Genomic DNA, 17071 nt, shown 5'->3' on the forward strand with positions numbered 1-17071 from the left:
TCACCCCCCTGTGTGAAACTTCTGGTGGCTTCTCCCGAGGTGGGGAGACGCAGGACTCTGGAAGTGGGGTTCAGGGAGGGGGAAGCCCGCCCCGGACCCCGGTGCAACCCAAGGGTGTCGTCCCTGGGTTGGGTGGTCAGTCGCCAGGTAGTGATCCTGGGCTGGCGAGAAAGTTGTGCAGGGCTGCTGTACCCAGCACCCTGGCAAGTGTGGATTCTGGTGATACCCCTCCTAGGAGAGGAGGGCGGGATCCTAGAAGGAGGGGTAGAGGGAGGAGAGCCTCGCCTCTAGCCCCTGTAGAACCTATGGGTGCGGACCCTAGGTTGGTGGATCAGTGGCAGGGTAGAGCCCCTGAACTGATCAGAAATGGAGTGGAGACAGGTTGCTTTGCACCTGGGGCTACCGCCCCCCACTCATTATGGTTTCAGAGACCAGAGGCTCCTAGATGGCCTGGGGCCTGGTTCTGGCCATTGGCAGCTAGAGAATCCCCGTGGGTTGGTCTAGGCTGCCTGGGACGCATTGACAGAGAGATCCCAGTGGAGTCAGGAAGGCGTAGAACTGGAACATGCCCCTGCTGTTGTGGGCCTGGGTCCTTGTTCTATCGCCCCAATCAGGAAAGTACATCAAGGTATTGATTGTTCTCCCCTGGATTTTGGCTGGTAGGGGGTTGTGTTGGACTTTTGGCCATACGCATGGTCATCCCTAGTCTTTTTGCCTCCTTCCTCCTGGTTTTTCTGACCTTTCGCTGTTGGCTCTAGGACTCTGAGCACTTTATCACTGCTGACCAGTGTTAAAGTGCAGGTGCTCTCCCATCTAAAGTTGGTATGATTGGCTTATACCTGATTGGCATATTTAATTTACCTATAAGTCCCTTGTACAGTGGTATCTCTATACCCAGGGCCTGTAAATTAAATACTACTAGTGGGCCTGCAGCGCTGCTTGCGCCACCCACTGAAGTAGACTTTCAAACCTGTCTCAGGCCTGCTAGCGCAGGGCCTGTGTGCGCAGTTTTCTGCCACAGGGACCTGGCATCTAAATTTACTTGCCAGGCCCAGGACTCCCCTTTTACTACATGTAAGTCACCCCTAAAGTACGCCCTGTGGGCAGGGTGCCATGTATGTAGAAAGGCAGGACATGTGCCATATTGCATGGCCTGTCCTGGTAGTGACAAACAGCCTAACTTGGTGTCTCACTGCTGTGAGTGCTGCCTTCTCATAGGATTGCATTAGAAATGCCCTGCCTTATGTGTAGGGGTATTGTCTGATTTATGAGGGCTAGCGTAGGCGTGTTTGGTATGGTTGTGATGGTGATAATAAATACTGCTTACTGGTGTGGGTGTATTTTTTATTACTATCACAGAAATGCCACTTCTAGAAAGTGCGCATTTATCTGTGCTTATGATTCTGGTGTTTTGCAGCTTGACTCCAATCCACGTCTGGGCAGAGTGACAGTTGGGGCTTTGTGCATACTTTTCAGACAGCCTGTACACAGGGAGGGTGGAGGTGTCACTGAGGTGCATCTACATACTGAATAGTCTTCCTGGGCTGAGAGAAGGGAGAGGCGGGGCACACCTACATTTGTAAAGGCTGTGCCCTGGCCTCACACAATAGGGTCGTTAACCCCCCACTGATGTTTGGAGCCTGTGCTGAAAGGAGAGAGGGGGCACTCCCAGAACCAGTTGTAACTGGCTGGAACCTCCTCTCCCTACCACTGTAAAACACTGTAAGAACTGACTATAAGTACAGGGGAATTTTCCCCACAATTTGAACATTCTTGGAACTTGAAACTGGACACAGAACGCTGATGAATGGACTCACCAGGAAACCGCCATGGACTGCTGCTGCTGTGCTGACCTGTGACCTGCCTGGTCACTAGGAGGAACTGCCACCATCTGCATCCTTTGTGCTGGCCTGTAGCTGGGCCCACCAGCCCTGTACCTTTTCCTTGATTATTGTTCCCAGGGGCAGGGTGCTGTGGCCCCTGACCCCTGCACCGATCTCCTACAGCATTGCCTTAGCGCTTAGGAAAAGCGCTCTTTCTTAAAGCTGCTGCAGAGGATCACCGCCGCAGCCCGGGCGTCAGATTTGGCCTTAACGCTGTGCAGAGCGCTTTATTTTGAGCCCAGATCACCGCCGCAGCCCAGGCTGCATAATTTTCCTAAAGCGCTGTGAAAAGCGCTTCGTTGGGAATCACCGCCACAGCCCAGGCTGCATAATTTTCCTAAGCGCTGTGAAAAGCGCTTCGTTGATGAAAATCACCGCCGCAGCCCGGGGAAGTAAATTCTGTGAAGCGCGAGGTCCGCGCTCAGCACTGTGCCCCCCAGGGCACGAAGGAAACCTCCGTTTTATTATAAGGAGCAAGCGTGCTCCTGTTGGTGCCCCCGGGGCGAGGACTGCTTTTGGGAGTCCCCCCGGGGCACCGGAAGGCCCTGCCTTGGGCCGGAATGCCATAGGGAAGGCGAGGGGAGACGAGGACGCCTCTCCCTCGCCTGGGGAAGCCTCGGAAGGCTTCGGTTGTTGTCCGTGGGGCGGGAGGAGAGGAGGACACCTCTCCCCCGCCTGAAGAAGCCTCGGCACTCAGGAGGGGGTGCGAGGCGCCCCCCTCCCCCTTCAAAGGTTTCCCTGACCTGGGCCCCCCTCGGGAGGGCCGGTGGAGGCCTAGGGGGGCCCCCAGTGTTGACGGCCCTCAGAGGGGCCCGTTTTTCATCTAGAGGAGGTGCGTGCCGCCCTCCCCTAACCCCAGGAGATCAGGGAGGCCCCCGTTTTGCGCAGAGGAGCGCCGGGGGCCCCATTATTCGTATTAGGCACTGGAGGTGCCTCTACCATCTACCAGGTACTTTTAAATGGACCAATAGGATCATAATTGAAGTTCTTGTTACAGACTTTTCTAATTGTGATATATTGCCTACCTGTTCTTTGATGGTTTTACATATGTGTGCACATGTTCCTTTTATGGGCATGACTTGCTAATATGTTTGCTTAACTTGCCATAGGTTTTCTAATGTTCCTACTATGGGCGTTTTATGATATTCTTATGACAAGTGTGCTAATGTGATAACGTGTTTCCTGACTACTGCTTATGTTGCAGAATACTGAGTAACCTGTGTGTTATGTGTGACTACTGCTAGTTTGCAGAGTAACTAATGTGTAACGTTCTGACAACTGCTAAGGTAGCAGGATAGTACTGTTATGTGATGTTGGTCTAATAATTACGTTGTGTACAATACAGTGTATTTTTATATAATCTGGTGTTGTGTTTCCTTTGTGGTGGGGATGTTGCGTCACATGTATGTGTGTGTTGTGCAAACGCTTTACGCATTGCCTCCGGGTTAAGCCTGACTGCTCGTGCCAAGCTACCAAGGGGGTGAGCAGGGGTTATCTTGGACGTGTAACTCCCTTGCCCTGACTAGAGTGGGTAAGTTCTGCCTGGCTGAGGTGCATACCCTAGCCAACCAGAAACCCCATTTCTAACAATACGCATGACTAGGTTTGCCACATAAACAATGCAAGACATCCTCTGGGACATAATCCATGAATTAGTTAGGATCAGGCACAGGTAACCTGCACTTTCCTCAACTTTCTTCTATCACAGAGTTTGGTTGCAGAGTCTCATTGCAGTAATAAGTATTAAGTAATAGCAGGCCTGCTAGTAAAATACCTACCCAATCCATTCCTAGCAAAATATTATTATCATGGAATGGAATTATGGAAATGATAACATTTCAGCAAACTATTTTGCATTGTCCCACTGGCAAGCGGTTACTGATACAAATCTCATAAAATCCTACTGACTTCAAATCGGAATCCAGAGAGTCCATAAAAGCATTTGCACAATGGGTCACATTAGGAAAGAAGAAAACAGCGAGGAAGATGTTTTTTTGAGTTACACATACTACAACTGTCCCACGACTACACCCTAAATAATGACCCAACAAAGGAGACTTTTAATGGACATACAGGTGAGAGATTTACACTGTAAATAGTTTTATTTTGGAAGTGAAAAGAATGTATAAAATAGACCTTGTCATTGACAATTTTTGGAATGAATGTGTACATGATTGAGTGTACTCACACCCATGCACTGGCACAACGTGAATGGTATGCAAATAATTGCCAGGGTTTTCTTTGTGCACATTAAGGTGGTCATTACGAGTCTGGCGGTCCTTTGACCGCCAGAGTCGCGGTGGCGTACGAATTGCTGTCAAATGAGGCGGTCCAAACGCCATATTATGACCATGGCAGTTGTGCCGCAGTCAGACCACCAGCACCGCCAGGATTAGTCATTCCGGCGGTCTGGCAGTCATGGCGGTACTAATCCGCCAGGGCAGTACTGCTGGAGATTATGACGTTGTTTTCCCCCAGCCATTTCATGACTGTTACACCACCATGGAAAGACTGGTGGAGAACAGGTGCAGGGGGCCTCAGGGGGAGCCTGCACTGCCCATGCCCTTGAAATAGGCAGTGCAGAGGTCCCCCTGGCCAACACTGTTTCAGTGTTCACTGTTTGCTTTCCTGACAGTGAAAATTGCAAGGGTGCTGGTGCACCCTGCATCCTATAGTATTGCCTCCGGCTCAATTATGAGCCAGAGACAATGCTGTAGAGTGTTTCCCACTAGGCCGGCAGGCAGAAACTCAGATTTTCACCCACAGACCTAGCCGGAAACTCTTAATGGGCCCGGTGGGGAGGCAACCACTATGAGAGTAACCTCCCTGTCGGATGTTTGGCAGATGGGCAAAAACATCTGCAAAACTCTTAATCAGGCCCTAAGTGAGTTGCTTTACACTCCTTTGCTCACGTTGAACTGTAAAAAGAGGGCATGACTAGATGTCTACTCTTCAGGCAGGCCCTGCTGTGCCGCTCTCCTCCTGTAATGTCCTTACCACCAAGTGCTCTGCTTCTACCCAGCAGCAGCACTGGCTTCTTTGAAGCGGTGTACCCTCGGTGCCAAAAGACAGCTCCCACCATAGAGTGTTCTGGAAACAGTGCTTTACATGCACAAGTAGTTGCAGATGATGGACTACCACACTCAATTTTTTGGACTAGGAATTATTTTTCTTCTTGAACTCTGACCAGACCAAGAGACAGAAAGGCAGAAAAATAAGAACGAAGGAGGACGAGATAGACAGGAAAACAGACAAATGGAGAAAGCAGGAATAAACTTATCCTATAAGAGTTATAGACAGGAAGTGTAGGGTGGTGGAAGAATGCAGCATAAAATGGGGCCAGGAATGGGCACTGCTGGTATTTGTCAACTCTGGCATTTAGCAGCAGCGGACTCCTAAGAAAAACTGTTGGGGCCTGCACTTAATTTTTAACAAGGTAAGCACTGTCTACAGAAGCATACACAATCACTGACGCACTGTATGATACTGCTGGCACCGTTGTAAAATCCATTGACTCCTCCATGAGTCTTAGGCCCATAGCATCAGGAGCAGGTGCTTTACGCTACTACGGATTACAGGGATTAGCATGTGTAGTGAATGAATAAATTGGAACGTCTGGACGTGGGACCACTGACTACTTGGAAGATGAATAAGCAAACTCCTACGTGAATGTACAAACCATCACTTATTGTGGAGCAATATGGATTTTTACATGCACTCAGACTTGTGGCTTTGGCATCTGAACTTTGAAGGGATTATGGAGGAAGGTTGATCCACAAACTGCAATAGGATGAAGTGGACATGGGTAAGGCAAACTCGTAGACCCGCCAAAAAGTAAAGTCTGGACGATTATTCCGAATAATCAACAAATATGCAAACAATCACCGTTGAAATTCATAATAAGTGAAACGCATGCTTGTTCGCTATGACTACCCAGAAGACCTTACCAGTTTTTACCATCTGGTGTCTCAAGAAGCTCATCCCTGTTTGCACATTTAGGTTTTTTTCTGAGAAAACATATTTGTTGTTTCCATCTAAATATACACCAAAGTGGACGGCATGCGGACATCCCTGAACCCCAAAGCTCCTGTATAGTGAGAGGCGACCACCCACAATGTGGAAGCACGGAGGATGACTCCTTAATGGCTAAATATCCTTTTCATTGGCGAACTGTGGAAGCGTGGCACACTTACATCCCAGTGATTGCAATCCCAAGACGGATGAGGACACAGCTTTACCTCATGTCCCCTGGTAGAGGTGTAACAAACAAGATGGTGATGTTTGTGTAGCGTTCTAAACTGAAAGACCTCTGTGCGCTAGGGTCCGTGGCAGTGATGTCATACCAACAGGCATCTGAAATTACCATCGATGCACTCTCAAAAGGCGTGCGGAAATCAGAGACATCCCGGTTCCATTCTCCCCTTGATGTCATATTCAGGTTCCCTAAGCAATTACTACAAATTTCACCTCGTGAAACGTTCCGATCACTTAACGTTTACCCAGCTGTTCGCGACATTAATTATCACATGAGCTTCATCTCACATGCGGCGAGAAAGAGGAGGAAATAGAAAACAGTACACATGCCCCAGAGTACTCGTGGCTGTCAGTTCTGGTGTTACTCCTACGATCATGTGATCTAAGAGTACAGGGTGTGCGACTAATAAATATGGCATGAAACCTATCTTTAAATTAATAATACACATGGGGAAAACCGTACCTGCTCTCTTTTGTCTATAAGGACGTCTTACTGCTAAATATAAACAACAAGGAGCTCTGCCGATAGTGAAGAGATGAGCAGGTTGCCTGTACATTCGAGAAGAACAGATTACGTGTTTATGATGAATGACGCCTTTGTATGGCGAATAAAATATGATCTCATTCCCGTAGCTGCAGTTCCTGACTCGGTAGTAATGACGCAACTGAAAAGTTTAGGAGTTTGACTAATATTAAAACACAACATATGTATCCACTGTTTCATAGGAAGGTTATGCCATAAAACAGGTGCCAACGAAGAGACTGCGTGCCGACCTTAAAAGTCAGGATTAAACCTCCCTTGTTTATCAAATCTTACACATGCGAACAGATGTGTAGGGGAAATAAAGGTTACTCCAGTTGTTTTGAACAAGCATTACACGAATCCGCATTTTAGGCACAAACCAGGATCTCCTGGGGGGAATTCAAGTTGGCCAATTACAATTGGTTACTTCCGGATTGAGCTGCGGCACGCGTTTCTGGATAAAGATCATATATATATAGCTGAAAAGGATTACACAGTCTACTTCTCAGATAAAGGTGCAAACTCAAACCCATAGCAAACAGCGTGAGGCTCCATAAATCAGTGTACATATGAAACTGGATTCACTATGAATTGTTTCCAGTATTATTGCAATGGATTTTCACAACCCTCTAGGCCACCAACTGGACCAATCAGAATTCGATTGTAACTGGCTAACAGGAATTTCTGTCTGGGTTGTTAGCAAAGGGGGCGGGTGGATAAAACAATTATTTATTCTGTCACTAATCCACTCTATATTCATTTGTAAACACGTGCAGGTACCCATGTTGATGTATGATCAACGATGCAAAATGCGATAATTTAGTGACCCTTATAGCGCACTCAGGTAACAGGTGTGCAGCATGGGATCTGCTAATATTAACAAGCACATTCAGGGCTGAGCACATGATGTCAGAACGGCAAGCAAAATGTCATTCTGTCATTTCAGTGTTCCTTCCCTTAGCAACAAGAACTTTCTGAGCCACGTATTTATCTGTTGTACCATCCTGTGGTCTTTTACGGTGTGTTGTAAAGCAGCTCCTGAAAGTGGCCTTGTTGTAGCGCCCAACATGGGCACAGTTGTCATGTACAACTGCAACAGATCTGGCAGTCAATTAGTTAAAAGGAAGTGCGCTCCTACAACTTTGCAATTATTTACAAACACTCTTGATGGTAATTCACACGGTGCAAGCCACTTAGCCTTATGAACTTCAATAGTATTCAGTAGGTATACACTACTGCAAAAATAAACATTTCTTTTAGAGGATGAAGGCCAAGGGACTACTCTAATAAAAACAAAAAACGGACATCTTTCCCTAACTACTTTATTAATGGACTGCAGAAAATCAAGGACACTGGAAGCGAAGAAAATAGGTGTACGCGTGGAAGCCTTTGATTATTGTTGATTTTGAGTGCAGTTTTGTGAACCAGAAAACATTATCTTTGTAGCTAATATGAGTAGATTTACAAATTGTAAATCTGTTCTTGTTTTACACATCGTCCTCGTTGTTATTCTTGTTTGCAGGTGCCCATCACAAATTAGACCACAAATCTGAGAGTTGTGATTTTATTTCTCTTTTGCGAGTGTTGCATTGCTGAAGGAAGTAGGTGTGGTCGCATCAATCACGTGCCACCTCCTGCCTCAGCATCACTTAAGATGATGCTAACATGCATCAAGACCTGGGCCGCACCAGTCTCGCTGACTGGCAGCAGTGGGTGCTATTAGTTTTTTATTTCAGTGTCTATCCAAAGTCGCCATCCAGGCTTGTGACTCGCTTTTTGCCAGCTGGAGTCTGCATTGTTTGGCAGACTCCCTGGATGTGTGTTCTAACCTGGCAGCCAACCCGGCCCTTTTTATTTTTAAAGACTAATGAACAGCTGCACTGATTTAAGGTGGGTAGATTGGTACTTAAGTCATGCCTGACTCTCCAGGCAATTAGCAGATTAACTGCCCAAGAAAGCCCTCTTCCGGTTTAAAAACAGAAAGGAAGGGGATTAAAGCAGAGGTGAGTATGGGGTTGATATGGACAAGCATATAACGACAGACACATTCAACAATGTGTTTAAAGAAAGAGGTTGTAGTCAGTGTGAAGCTCTTTGTCTTGAATCCCGCAGTTCACCCTCGTAAATTACAACATGTGCGCTTTTATTTGCACGTCTGACCTTATTAAATTGGTATTTGCTGCTTCACAGACATTTCCAGAATATATGTGCATGCTTAAGAGGATTTACGCCAATTTTCTAACCTTATGTGTGCATACTGTATGTACTGCTTCAGAATGTATAACAAGAAATGGAAAATATGTGAATTTTTGAATTTTTCTTTAAATGTATGTCTTTTTCCACTCCCAGATGATCTGGCAAGAAGGATCAGTGAGTTAATGAATCTCTACTTGCATCTGTTAACACCCGTAAATCACAAGTTCAAGGCCATGCTAAACTAACTCATCAAGAAGTCGAGAAGTGGGGCTTTAACAACACGTGTTAATTGTACTGCAACGAATAACACGAGTGCAGCTGACAGGACTACATAAAAAGAAAATATTGTTTTACTATTTGGTACAATTTCAGACATTTCTGCAGCATTCATGCAAGATCCATGAGGCGTAAGGTACTGAGTAAGATAAGTGTTGTGAACACCTTGCAGAATGTTCGCAAATTCATGCCATAGTGTGACAGGTTGGAATTTTACTGTATTTGCATTTTATTCCCTACCCACTCCCTTGTTCACCTGAGAACACACATTCCTTTAAAACTAAGCACAAAACTGTGGTTACATACGTCTATCACATGCATTTACAGATGTCATGGTTTTTGACCCGCCCAAAATACGTGCACGTAAGCTATAAACTTTCCAGGCATGAGTCAGGCTTGTGCATGCTTGTGCATGTAACAAGTTGTGTGAATTAGTGGCCTACATGTAGTATACTATTCCGAAGAAATACATTAAAAAGCTGTCACTGCAATTTTTGCCAGCTGTATTTGTAGGCCTTCCATATTTACCTCAATGTACGGGACAATTTTGCAAGAGAAGTCTTCGAGGAGCCACTTCTTGGCGAGCTCGTGGAAGATGACCAGGGGCAGACAGAAGAAGATGATCAGGAAGTCCCAGAAGGCGAGGTTGGCCAGCAGCGAGTTTGAGATGCTCCGCATGTAGTAGTTGTGGCAGACAATGCACATGATGGCCATGTTGCCCATGATTCCGATGACAAAGATGACTACCGCAAGGCACATGATCCCGTAGGCCCCATAGGACTCCTCGGTCAGTGGGTAGAAGGGGTTCTTCAGGCGGGGCCTCTTGTTGCTGGTGTTTCTGGGGAACAGACCCTGGTTTATTTCCAAGTCATCCGGCACTGTTTGCAGAATGTAGGAGTCATTGAGAGCTAGGTATTGCGGTACTGGTGGAGCCGTGGGAGTCTGATGAGACTCATTCATGTGCCCTTTAAGGGAACTTTCGTTCCTTGGGTTCTTGTTTTTCCCTCTGCTTTTTCTCTCTTGGGAGCCACCGGATGCTCTTTTGCTTCTATAGTGAAGACCCTCTGCAGCTCTTGCGGGCTGTATGGACCTCCCCGGGAGGATGACAAAAGTGTACCCCGTTGCTAGGGCTGCATGACTCCCAAAGTTAAACTTCGGCCCACCACTGACTGACAGCTGGGTCTCGAGCTGTCCTGGAGGCCCTTTATCTCCTTGGCTGCTGTTTCCGGCGTCCAAGTCCAGCCTGCTTTCAGCATTCTGTTCGGGACCCTTTGGGAGCACCGGCTCCAAGGGTCCATGCTCCTGGGACAGGCTGAGGGTCTTCTTGACTTGGTGTAACCAGCCCTGCTCCCACTTCCCTGGAGCGCCCGCGGTCACTAGGGCTGGGACTCTGGACGCGAACAAGGTAGAAAGGCACAACGCAAAGAGCGCCGGACGCCGCATCGCTCGAGGCGCTGGCTCCGCTCACCAGCCGCCCTGCCAGGTGACACTTCCAGGCATGTCACCGGATCCCGGCCTCGGGGGCAGTTGCAGCACCGAGAGGATATGGATTATTAATTAGCTGCGGACTTCGCTCTTTCTGCAAGTTCAAACCACCCAAACCTTATTCCACACCATGCAGCATTAAAGAAGTAACAAAATAAACCACCAGCCTCTTTCTGTCCTCTCACGAGCCAGTATTCTCGTGCTCAACAAGTTGAAGGAAAGTAGCCGTCTTTATGTGCTACTTACTCCCTGTCGCGAGCTCAGCTGCAGTCTGACATCCAAGCCCGCCTCCCGTTGCCGTGGCAGTGTCTTCATGGGAACAGTTGCTTTGCACTAGTACGTCACTTTGCATCCTCGCAATTGCACCGAATACTCTCTATATAATTCGCTTAAAGCAATGCAACTTTAGACAAGAAAAGCAGCGGCCCCGTCACGATTCCGGACGATTGTCTTGTCTCGCCGTATTAGTGGTTGGTAACGATGCTCTTCAGCGCAGGGCACAGGTGTGCACAGCTCACACCCTACTCCAACCCCGGTATGCGCCCATGCCCGCCCTGGCACCCGCTTCTGTAAGCTCTCTTCAGTGTCTGCTAAAGTCCGGTTAGCAGAGAAGCTGTGGAGCCCGGGACGCCTTCGATGTGTTTCCCGAAGCTGCCTTTAGTGGAAGGAGCGGAGGGTCTGGATGTGGAGACAGAGCGATCCTGCGCACGGCGCTGCCATTGGAGGGGGCGCTGCCTGCATGAAGTGCGCCTACGAAGGCCAACCCAACCACTCCCCCCTCTCCCTCTGTCTCCCCTCCCTTCCGCCACTCTGAAGCTAAGTCTCTCTCAAGGAGGCGGGTTCCCCCTGTGGCCTCGGGCGGACTCGTCCGCAGCTCGCCTGGCTGAGTCCCTAGTGCGCCAGGCAGGAGCTTCTGCGTGCTGCGGGTCCTCGCTCGGTGTGTTGGCGCTGAGCTGTGCGTGCCCCGGGGCTGCTGGAGACGGAGCCTCTGCCTTGACGAGCTGCCATCCCAAATTAGGCAGCGAAGGAAAAGGGAGCCACAGGGGAAGGGAAGGGCACAATTACTACAGACATCGGGCCAGCTAAGCATGGTAGTGTAGCGATGTTGTCTTCTAATTCGCTTACTGTATGTTCTTCGAGGCTATCAGTGTGATGGGCTGCGCGATACAAAGACAGTTACACGTTGGACAGCGAGTTTTAAGGTCGCGAGCCATGGGAGAGAGAAAGAATGAATATGTATAGTGTCACGCTGTATGTAATGCGTACTCGTGTAAGGAGGGGAATGCTTTCTGTGGAATCAATTGGATGACAAATGTTGATGATTTAAATACCTTGAAGTTTATTGTAATAAAGGAGCCCAGGCCTCGCCCATCTCGATTCCACGGAGTTCAATCCACAACTGGTACAATTGTAGTTGGATACCATGAAGAGAGAATGCACAGCGCGCGCAGTCAAGTATAAACGTATTCAAATCTGAACATATCAAACTTAAGTCATCGTTACTTATTGAAGTAGACAACATAAGGAAGATGCCAACATCCAATAACATAAACCTAATTCAATAACATAAACCTAACACTACACCGTCCCAGGCAACAGTTTGCAGTGTGAAATACAACAATCAGGATTCAGTGGACCCATAAGTCCTCCGGGCCCTAGTGCCACTGCACCTGCTACACAAATGGAAAGTACGCTTCTGTATATGCACATAAAAACTTAAACCTAAACGGCTTCTTTCTCCAGTTGACAAAGCACTCCAAATCCCCTACATTCACCTTTTACTTGAGCCTCGCATTCAAAGAGCACATTGCCAAAAAGATCAAACAGCCTGGTTGCCTGTGATTTAAATGGCAGGCACTGTCTGGTACTGAGTATTAGTCATCTGAGCCACCAGAAGGTCTACTTGTGGTCTTCAGCCCAAACCTAGACTCAGCTAGTAACGATTCCACTCATAAAAACAGTGTTATATCTATGTCAGCCGGTCCGTGTGGAATCAGTGGGTCCTGTATTATGTAAAACTTGCATAACATAAATGCATTTATGTAGGAGTCCCCTCTGTGTTGCCATAGATTCTCAACAATGCGGCAAGGCTTGTTTCCAATATAGAGCAGAAATGCATGTGAATGCACATTTTTCTAGCTATTCAAAAAAGGAGGTATACATCCTATCAAAGCCCTAGAGGTAGACACTATGCATTTATTTTAAGAACAAAAAATACATTTCCAGTAAGGTTCAACAGGAAGAGGCCAATGAGAGACATTCTATCATAAACCAATAGATATCAGCGTGCCTCTGTCATTGGCTACAGACAACAAGTCCTCTTTTCTTGCTAGAGAGGCCCAGTAAGTGGATTGGAAAAGTGGTACTGTAAGAATAACAATACATACAGCTAATAAAGGAACAGCACAGTCTTGAGAAAGTTTTACACAATGATTTGTTTGGAAGAGTCAACAGCATCAATTTATTGAAGGTTTGTGAAGTAGAAGCTGAGTGATATATCTAACTTGAAGTATGAAAAGAGCTTCACCAGGCGCAGTAAACTTAAATTTTTTTCAAGTGGTAACAGCAGTTTAACTGGAAGAGCCTGAACATTATCAAGAAGGTAATTAAAGACTATTGTGATGGGCTAATACTCACATCCATGGCTCTAGTAAATTCTAGACTTCCCTTTACTAATATCTATTAGAACATTGGAATGCTGGGGGCTCCATTGAAAACAATGGAGTGCTGCGGGCTTTTACTGGCCGGTAAAAGCCCGCAGCGCCAACATTCCAATGTTCGCTTTGTTCACAGCAGCAGCTGTGAACAAAGCCTCACGGAGCCCGAGGGGATTTTAATCCCCTCGGGCTCCGTGAATTTTTTTTTTTTTAATAGAACATTCTGCCCTGAGTGGCAGAATGTTCCAATAGCCTTAGAACCCGCCGTAGCGGGCTCTACCGGCTATTAAAGTCCCTCTCCCTTGTTAAATGCCCTCGCCTTCGACTCGGGCATTTAACGCGGGGAGCGGGCCTTTAATAGCCGGTAGAGCCCGCTACAGCGGGTTCTAAGGCTATAGTATAATCTACATTTTATAGTAATACCAGAGATTCATATTATTCTTGTGTAAAGCATATCAGTAATACTTGAAGCAAGTTGAGATACTGATTTAAACAATAGAAATGCTGAATCATTACATTATTTGAAATATCCACTAGACAGTAACCTGCGAAACGGCTTTCAATACTACAACCTCCACAGTCCTGTGGAATGAGACACAAAGGATGAAGTATCAATACAAGTAAAGATCATAATCTTTTTAACCCAATGGGCTAACATAGTAGAAGAAACAGGTTTGCAAAGTTTCCTAAAACAGGTCAATACTGAGTATTAGAACATTGGAATGCCGGGGGCTCCATTGAAAACAATGGAGTGCTGCGGGCTTTTACTGGCCGGTAAAAGCCCGCAGTGCCAACATTCCAATGTTCGCTTTGTTCACAGCAGCAGCTGTGAACAAAGCCTCACAGAGCCCGAGGGGATTTTAATCCCCTCGGGCTCCGTGAATTTTTTTTTTTTTAATAGAACATTCTGCCCTGTGTGGCAGAATGTTCTAATAGCCTTAGAACCCGCCGTAGCGGGCTCTACCGGCTACTAAAGTCCCTCTCCCTTGTTAAATGCCCTCGCCTTCGGCTCGGGCATTTAACGCGGGGAGCGGGCCTTTAATAGCCGGTAGAGCCCGCTACGGCGGGTTCTAAGGCTATAATAGGGCACATTCTTAACATTCTTAGATGCTCGTTTTTTGCTCTCACACTTCAAGACAAGAGCCAGCACAGAATTTTGGCCAATTTAGGGAAAATGTTTTTAGTCCTTTCAGTGAAATTGAAACAAATGTCATGTCTAGTAGATTGTTTGATTGCGATATCGAGAGCTCTGATATCAGAAAGATATTAAATAGAAAATAGACGTAGCAACAGAGTCAATTTTGATAATAACATTTTCAAAAAGTGTATTATTAGTCCAAGTATGGAGTAAATATAAAGCTGCATTAACATCCCTCATAGAATTGTATTCGGCCATAGGAGGTTTATAAAAGCATAGTCCCTACTAAAGTCGACAAACCTAAGGAAGTTCACCAGAAAACGTTCTGTCTACTTTATTGTGCGCTGCTAAAACTGCCAAAGAGTAAGTATTAACTGTTATTTTAGATTTCTGCCAGATAACTAAAGAAGGAATAAACTTAATAAGAAAAGTTACATATACTTAAAAAGGATCAGTTGATTTTCCTAAACACCATTTAGTACAGACTGACCTTGCAGATTGGTAGGTTTTGAAGGCCTTAGGGCATTAGAAATTTCATATGACATGCACAGCCTTTAATGATAGCCATGGGGTTCTCCAGGCTGTCCAGAAATTCTCTAAGCTGTCAGTGTTAGAGATTGATTCAGGACAAGCTCAAGTATCCTTGAGGATTTTGGAGAAGTCTGGGAAGAGAAGGGATGAGATCTGGAGAGTCAGAAGCCAGCTCTAACAATGCTGGAAACCAAACCAGGGTCCCCTAAAGGAACACTACCAGCATCTGCCTTCTACCACTGAATTTGTGTTAGAATTCTGATAACACAATAAAAGGACCAAAGACATACATTTTGTTCAGAGGCCCGTCCTGTAAAAGGCATCTGTCACAGATGCTAAGGGATCTGGTCTCAAACCATAAAAGTAAGACAATTGAGTTTTCATACAAGAGGCAACATTTTCGACTGTGAAGGGACACCACTTGAAAAGAGGTCTTTTTGACTACTGAAGGATGAAAATGTCAATTGCTGAAATCATGATGATACCCTGAGTGCCAATCCACTACAATACTACAATATTGATATGTTCCAATTGTCACACAGCCTAAAATGGATTTTTGCTTTGGAGGCAAAACTTTGAAAAGCCTTTTGTCAACTCTGCTACAGGTTTGTATTTTGTTCTGTCCAATCATTACTATAACTGGATTCCTGTAGATTGTCCAACCTTAGGAACACCGCACTTTTAACTTTGCCATGTGTGAAACTCTGAACGGCAACTAACCAGCAAGCATTTCTAAACAACTAATGCCTAGAGATGACTCATGGCCTCCAGTCAAGAACTAACCACATCTTGTGCTCCAACTTGGTGGGCTGACATCTGATTCTAATACTAGATCTGAAGCAGAAGCAAAGCTAGCTCTGTTGTTGCATGTCTATAACTACCACAAAAGTTTTAAAAGGGATTTCTGTCACAGTGGAATAAAGCCTATATAAGTCAGGCCACTTTGTAGCTGTTGAATCGTTAACCATGGCAGTGCTCAGTAATGGAGCAGTGCTGGAAAAACTGCTTGAAGTGATGAGACCTGTACAACCACTATTCTGACAAATGATCTGAGAGAAATCCTGGGAAATCTTAGCAGCTGCTTTTAAGTTTGAGTGGCAAATGAAGAATGTACTCCTTTGATTCTTAGAAAACATAACCATTCTCTCTGTTTTGAAGGACTCAAACTAGACTTCTCCCAGTTGACAGCAAAACCCAGATTTTGCAATGGAGGAATGGCAAGGAAGAGATGCAGCTTTAGAGAAATCTGATTTGTGAATAAACAAGATGTTGTATAGATAAATATCAGTTGTGTTCCTTTTGAGTTAAATGGTTTCAAAGATTTAATTGTTCCACAGAAGTTGTAGATATTTCTAGACCGTGGAGAAAAGTTTATTCCGCTTGTGGAATTGGCAGAATTTGGTCACGCCACATTACCCTTTTAAGGAGACATTGTGGCCAAATTCTGCCAATTGCTACATGGTGAAATTTTTCAATGACAACAGGAACAAGACGAGGATCCAGAAACTGAGCTGGCAAGCACGAGCGAGATTTGACATCTCCAAGCGTGATTTCCGGTTGCAAGGAAGACTTCCAACTCCACTTTTTAATGCAGGCAGTCACAAGCGGTTGCATTCAGAGGACTGCTTCTCGAGTAGATTTTATACTCGAGAAGCAGCAAATCAACTCAAAATTAATTTCTCAAATTACTATTCTACCCGAATGGAAGGTTCAGGTAGTTTTTTGTTGTTGTTGCTCAAAACACATTATTTTTGGTTTACCTGTTTTGTTTCAACAGGAATAAAGTGCCACAGAGACATTAACTTCCTCTTCCTACCCAGAAGCCTCCTCCCAGTGCTTTGTCCATCTCTTGGTCACTTTCATTTGGATTTTGAAGGGAAAGGATCACTCACTTCTTTATCTGTAATCCCTTCAGAATATGCCATTGGATTTTATGGATTTTTCTGTGCAGAATCAAGTAAGTTGAATACTTTTGTTGTTTAAAGGAGGACATGCACCTGAATAAAAAAAAAAAAACGTTTTTGTCTCTTCTTCCGTTTTTTAATTTGATTCTGTGTGACCTGGATTTGCAGTAGGGACACTAGTTGCAGTAGTGGCCTATTATGCATGAACTTATTTATATTTTTCT

The 17071-nt window shown here is 45.8% G+C and overlaps 1 protein-coding gene across 1 annotated transcript in view; it reads right to left on the bottom strand.

Annotated features, from left to right (window-relative positions):
• Positions 1-11671, bottom strand: part of GPR37 (G protein-coupled receptor 37) — a 110593-nt gene extending 98922 nt beyond the window's left edge. Inside the window, exon 1 of the mRNA XM_069229647.1 lies at positions 9661-11671. Within this exon, the coding sequence (XP_069085748.1) occupies positions 9661-10575 (915 nt within the window). The 5' untranslated portion in view covers positions 10576-11671. The remainder of the gene's footprint in view (positions 1-9660) is intronic.
• Positions 11672-17071: the final 5400 nt, after the last annotated feature.

The sequence above is a fragment of the Pleurodeles waltl genome, chromosome 4_1 (genome assembly GCF_031143425.1).
Source record: "Pleurodeles waltl isolate 20211129_DDA chromosome 4_1, aPleWal1.hap1.20221129, whole genome shotgun sequence".
Classification (NCBI taxonomy): Eukaryota; Metazoa; Chordata; class Amphibia; order Caudata; family Salamandridae; genus Pleurodeles; species Pleurodeles waltl.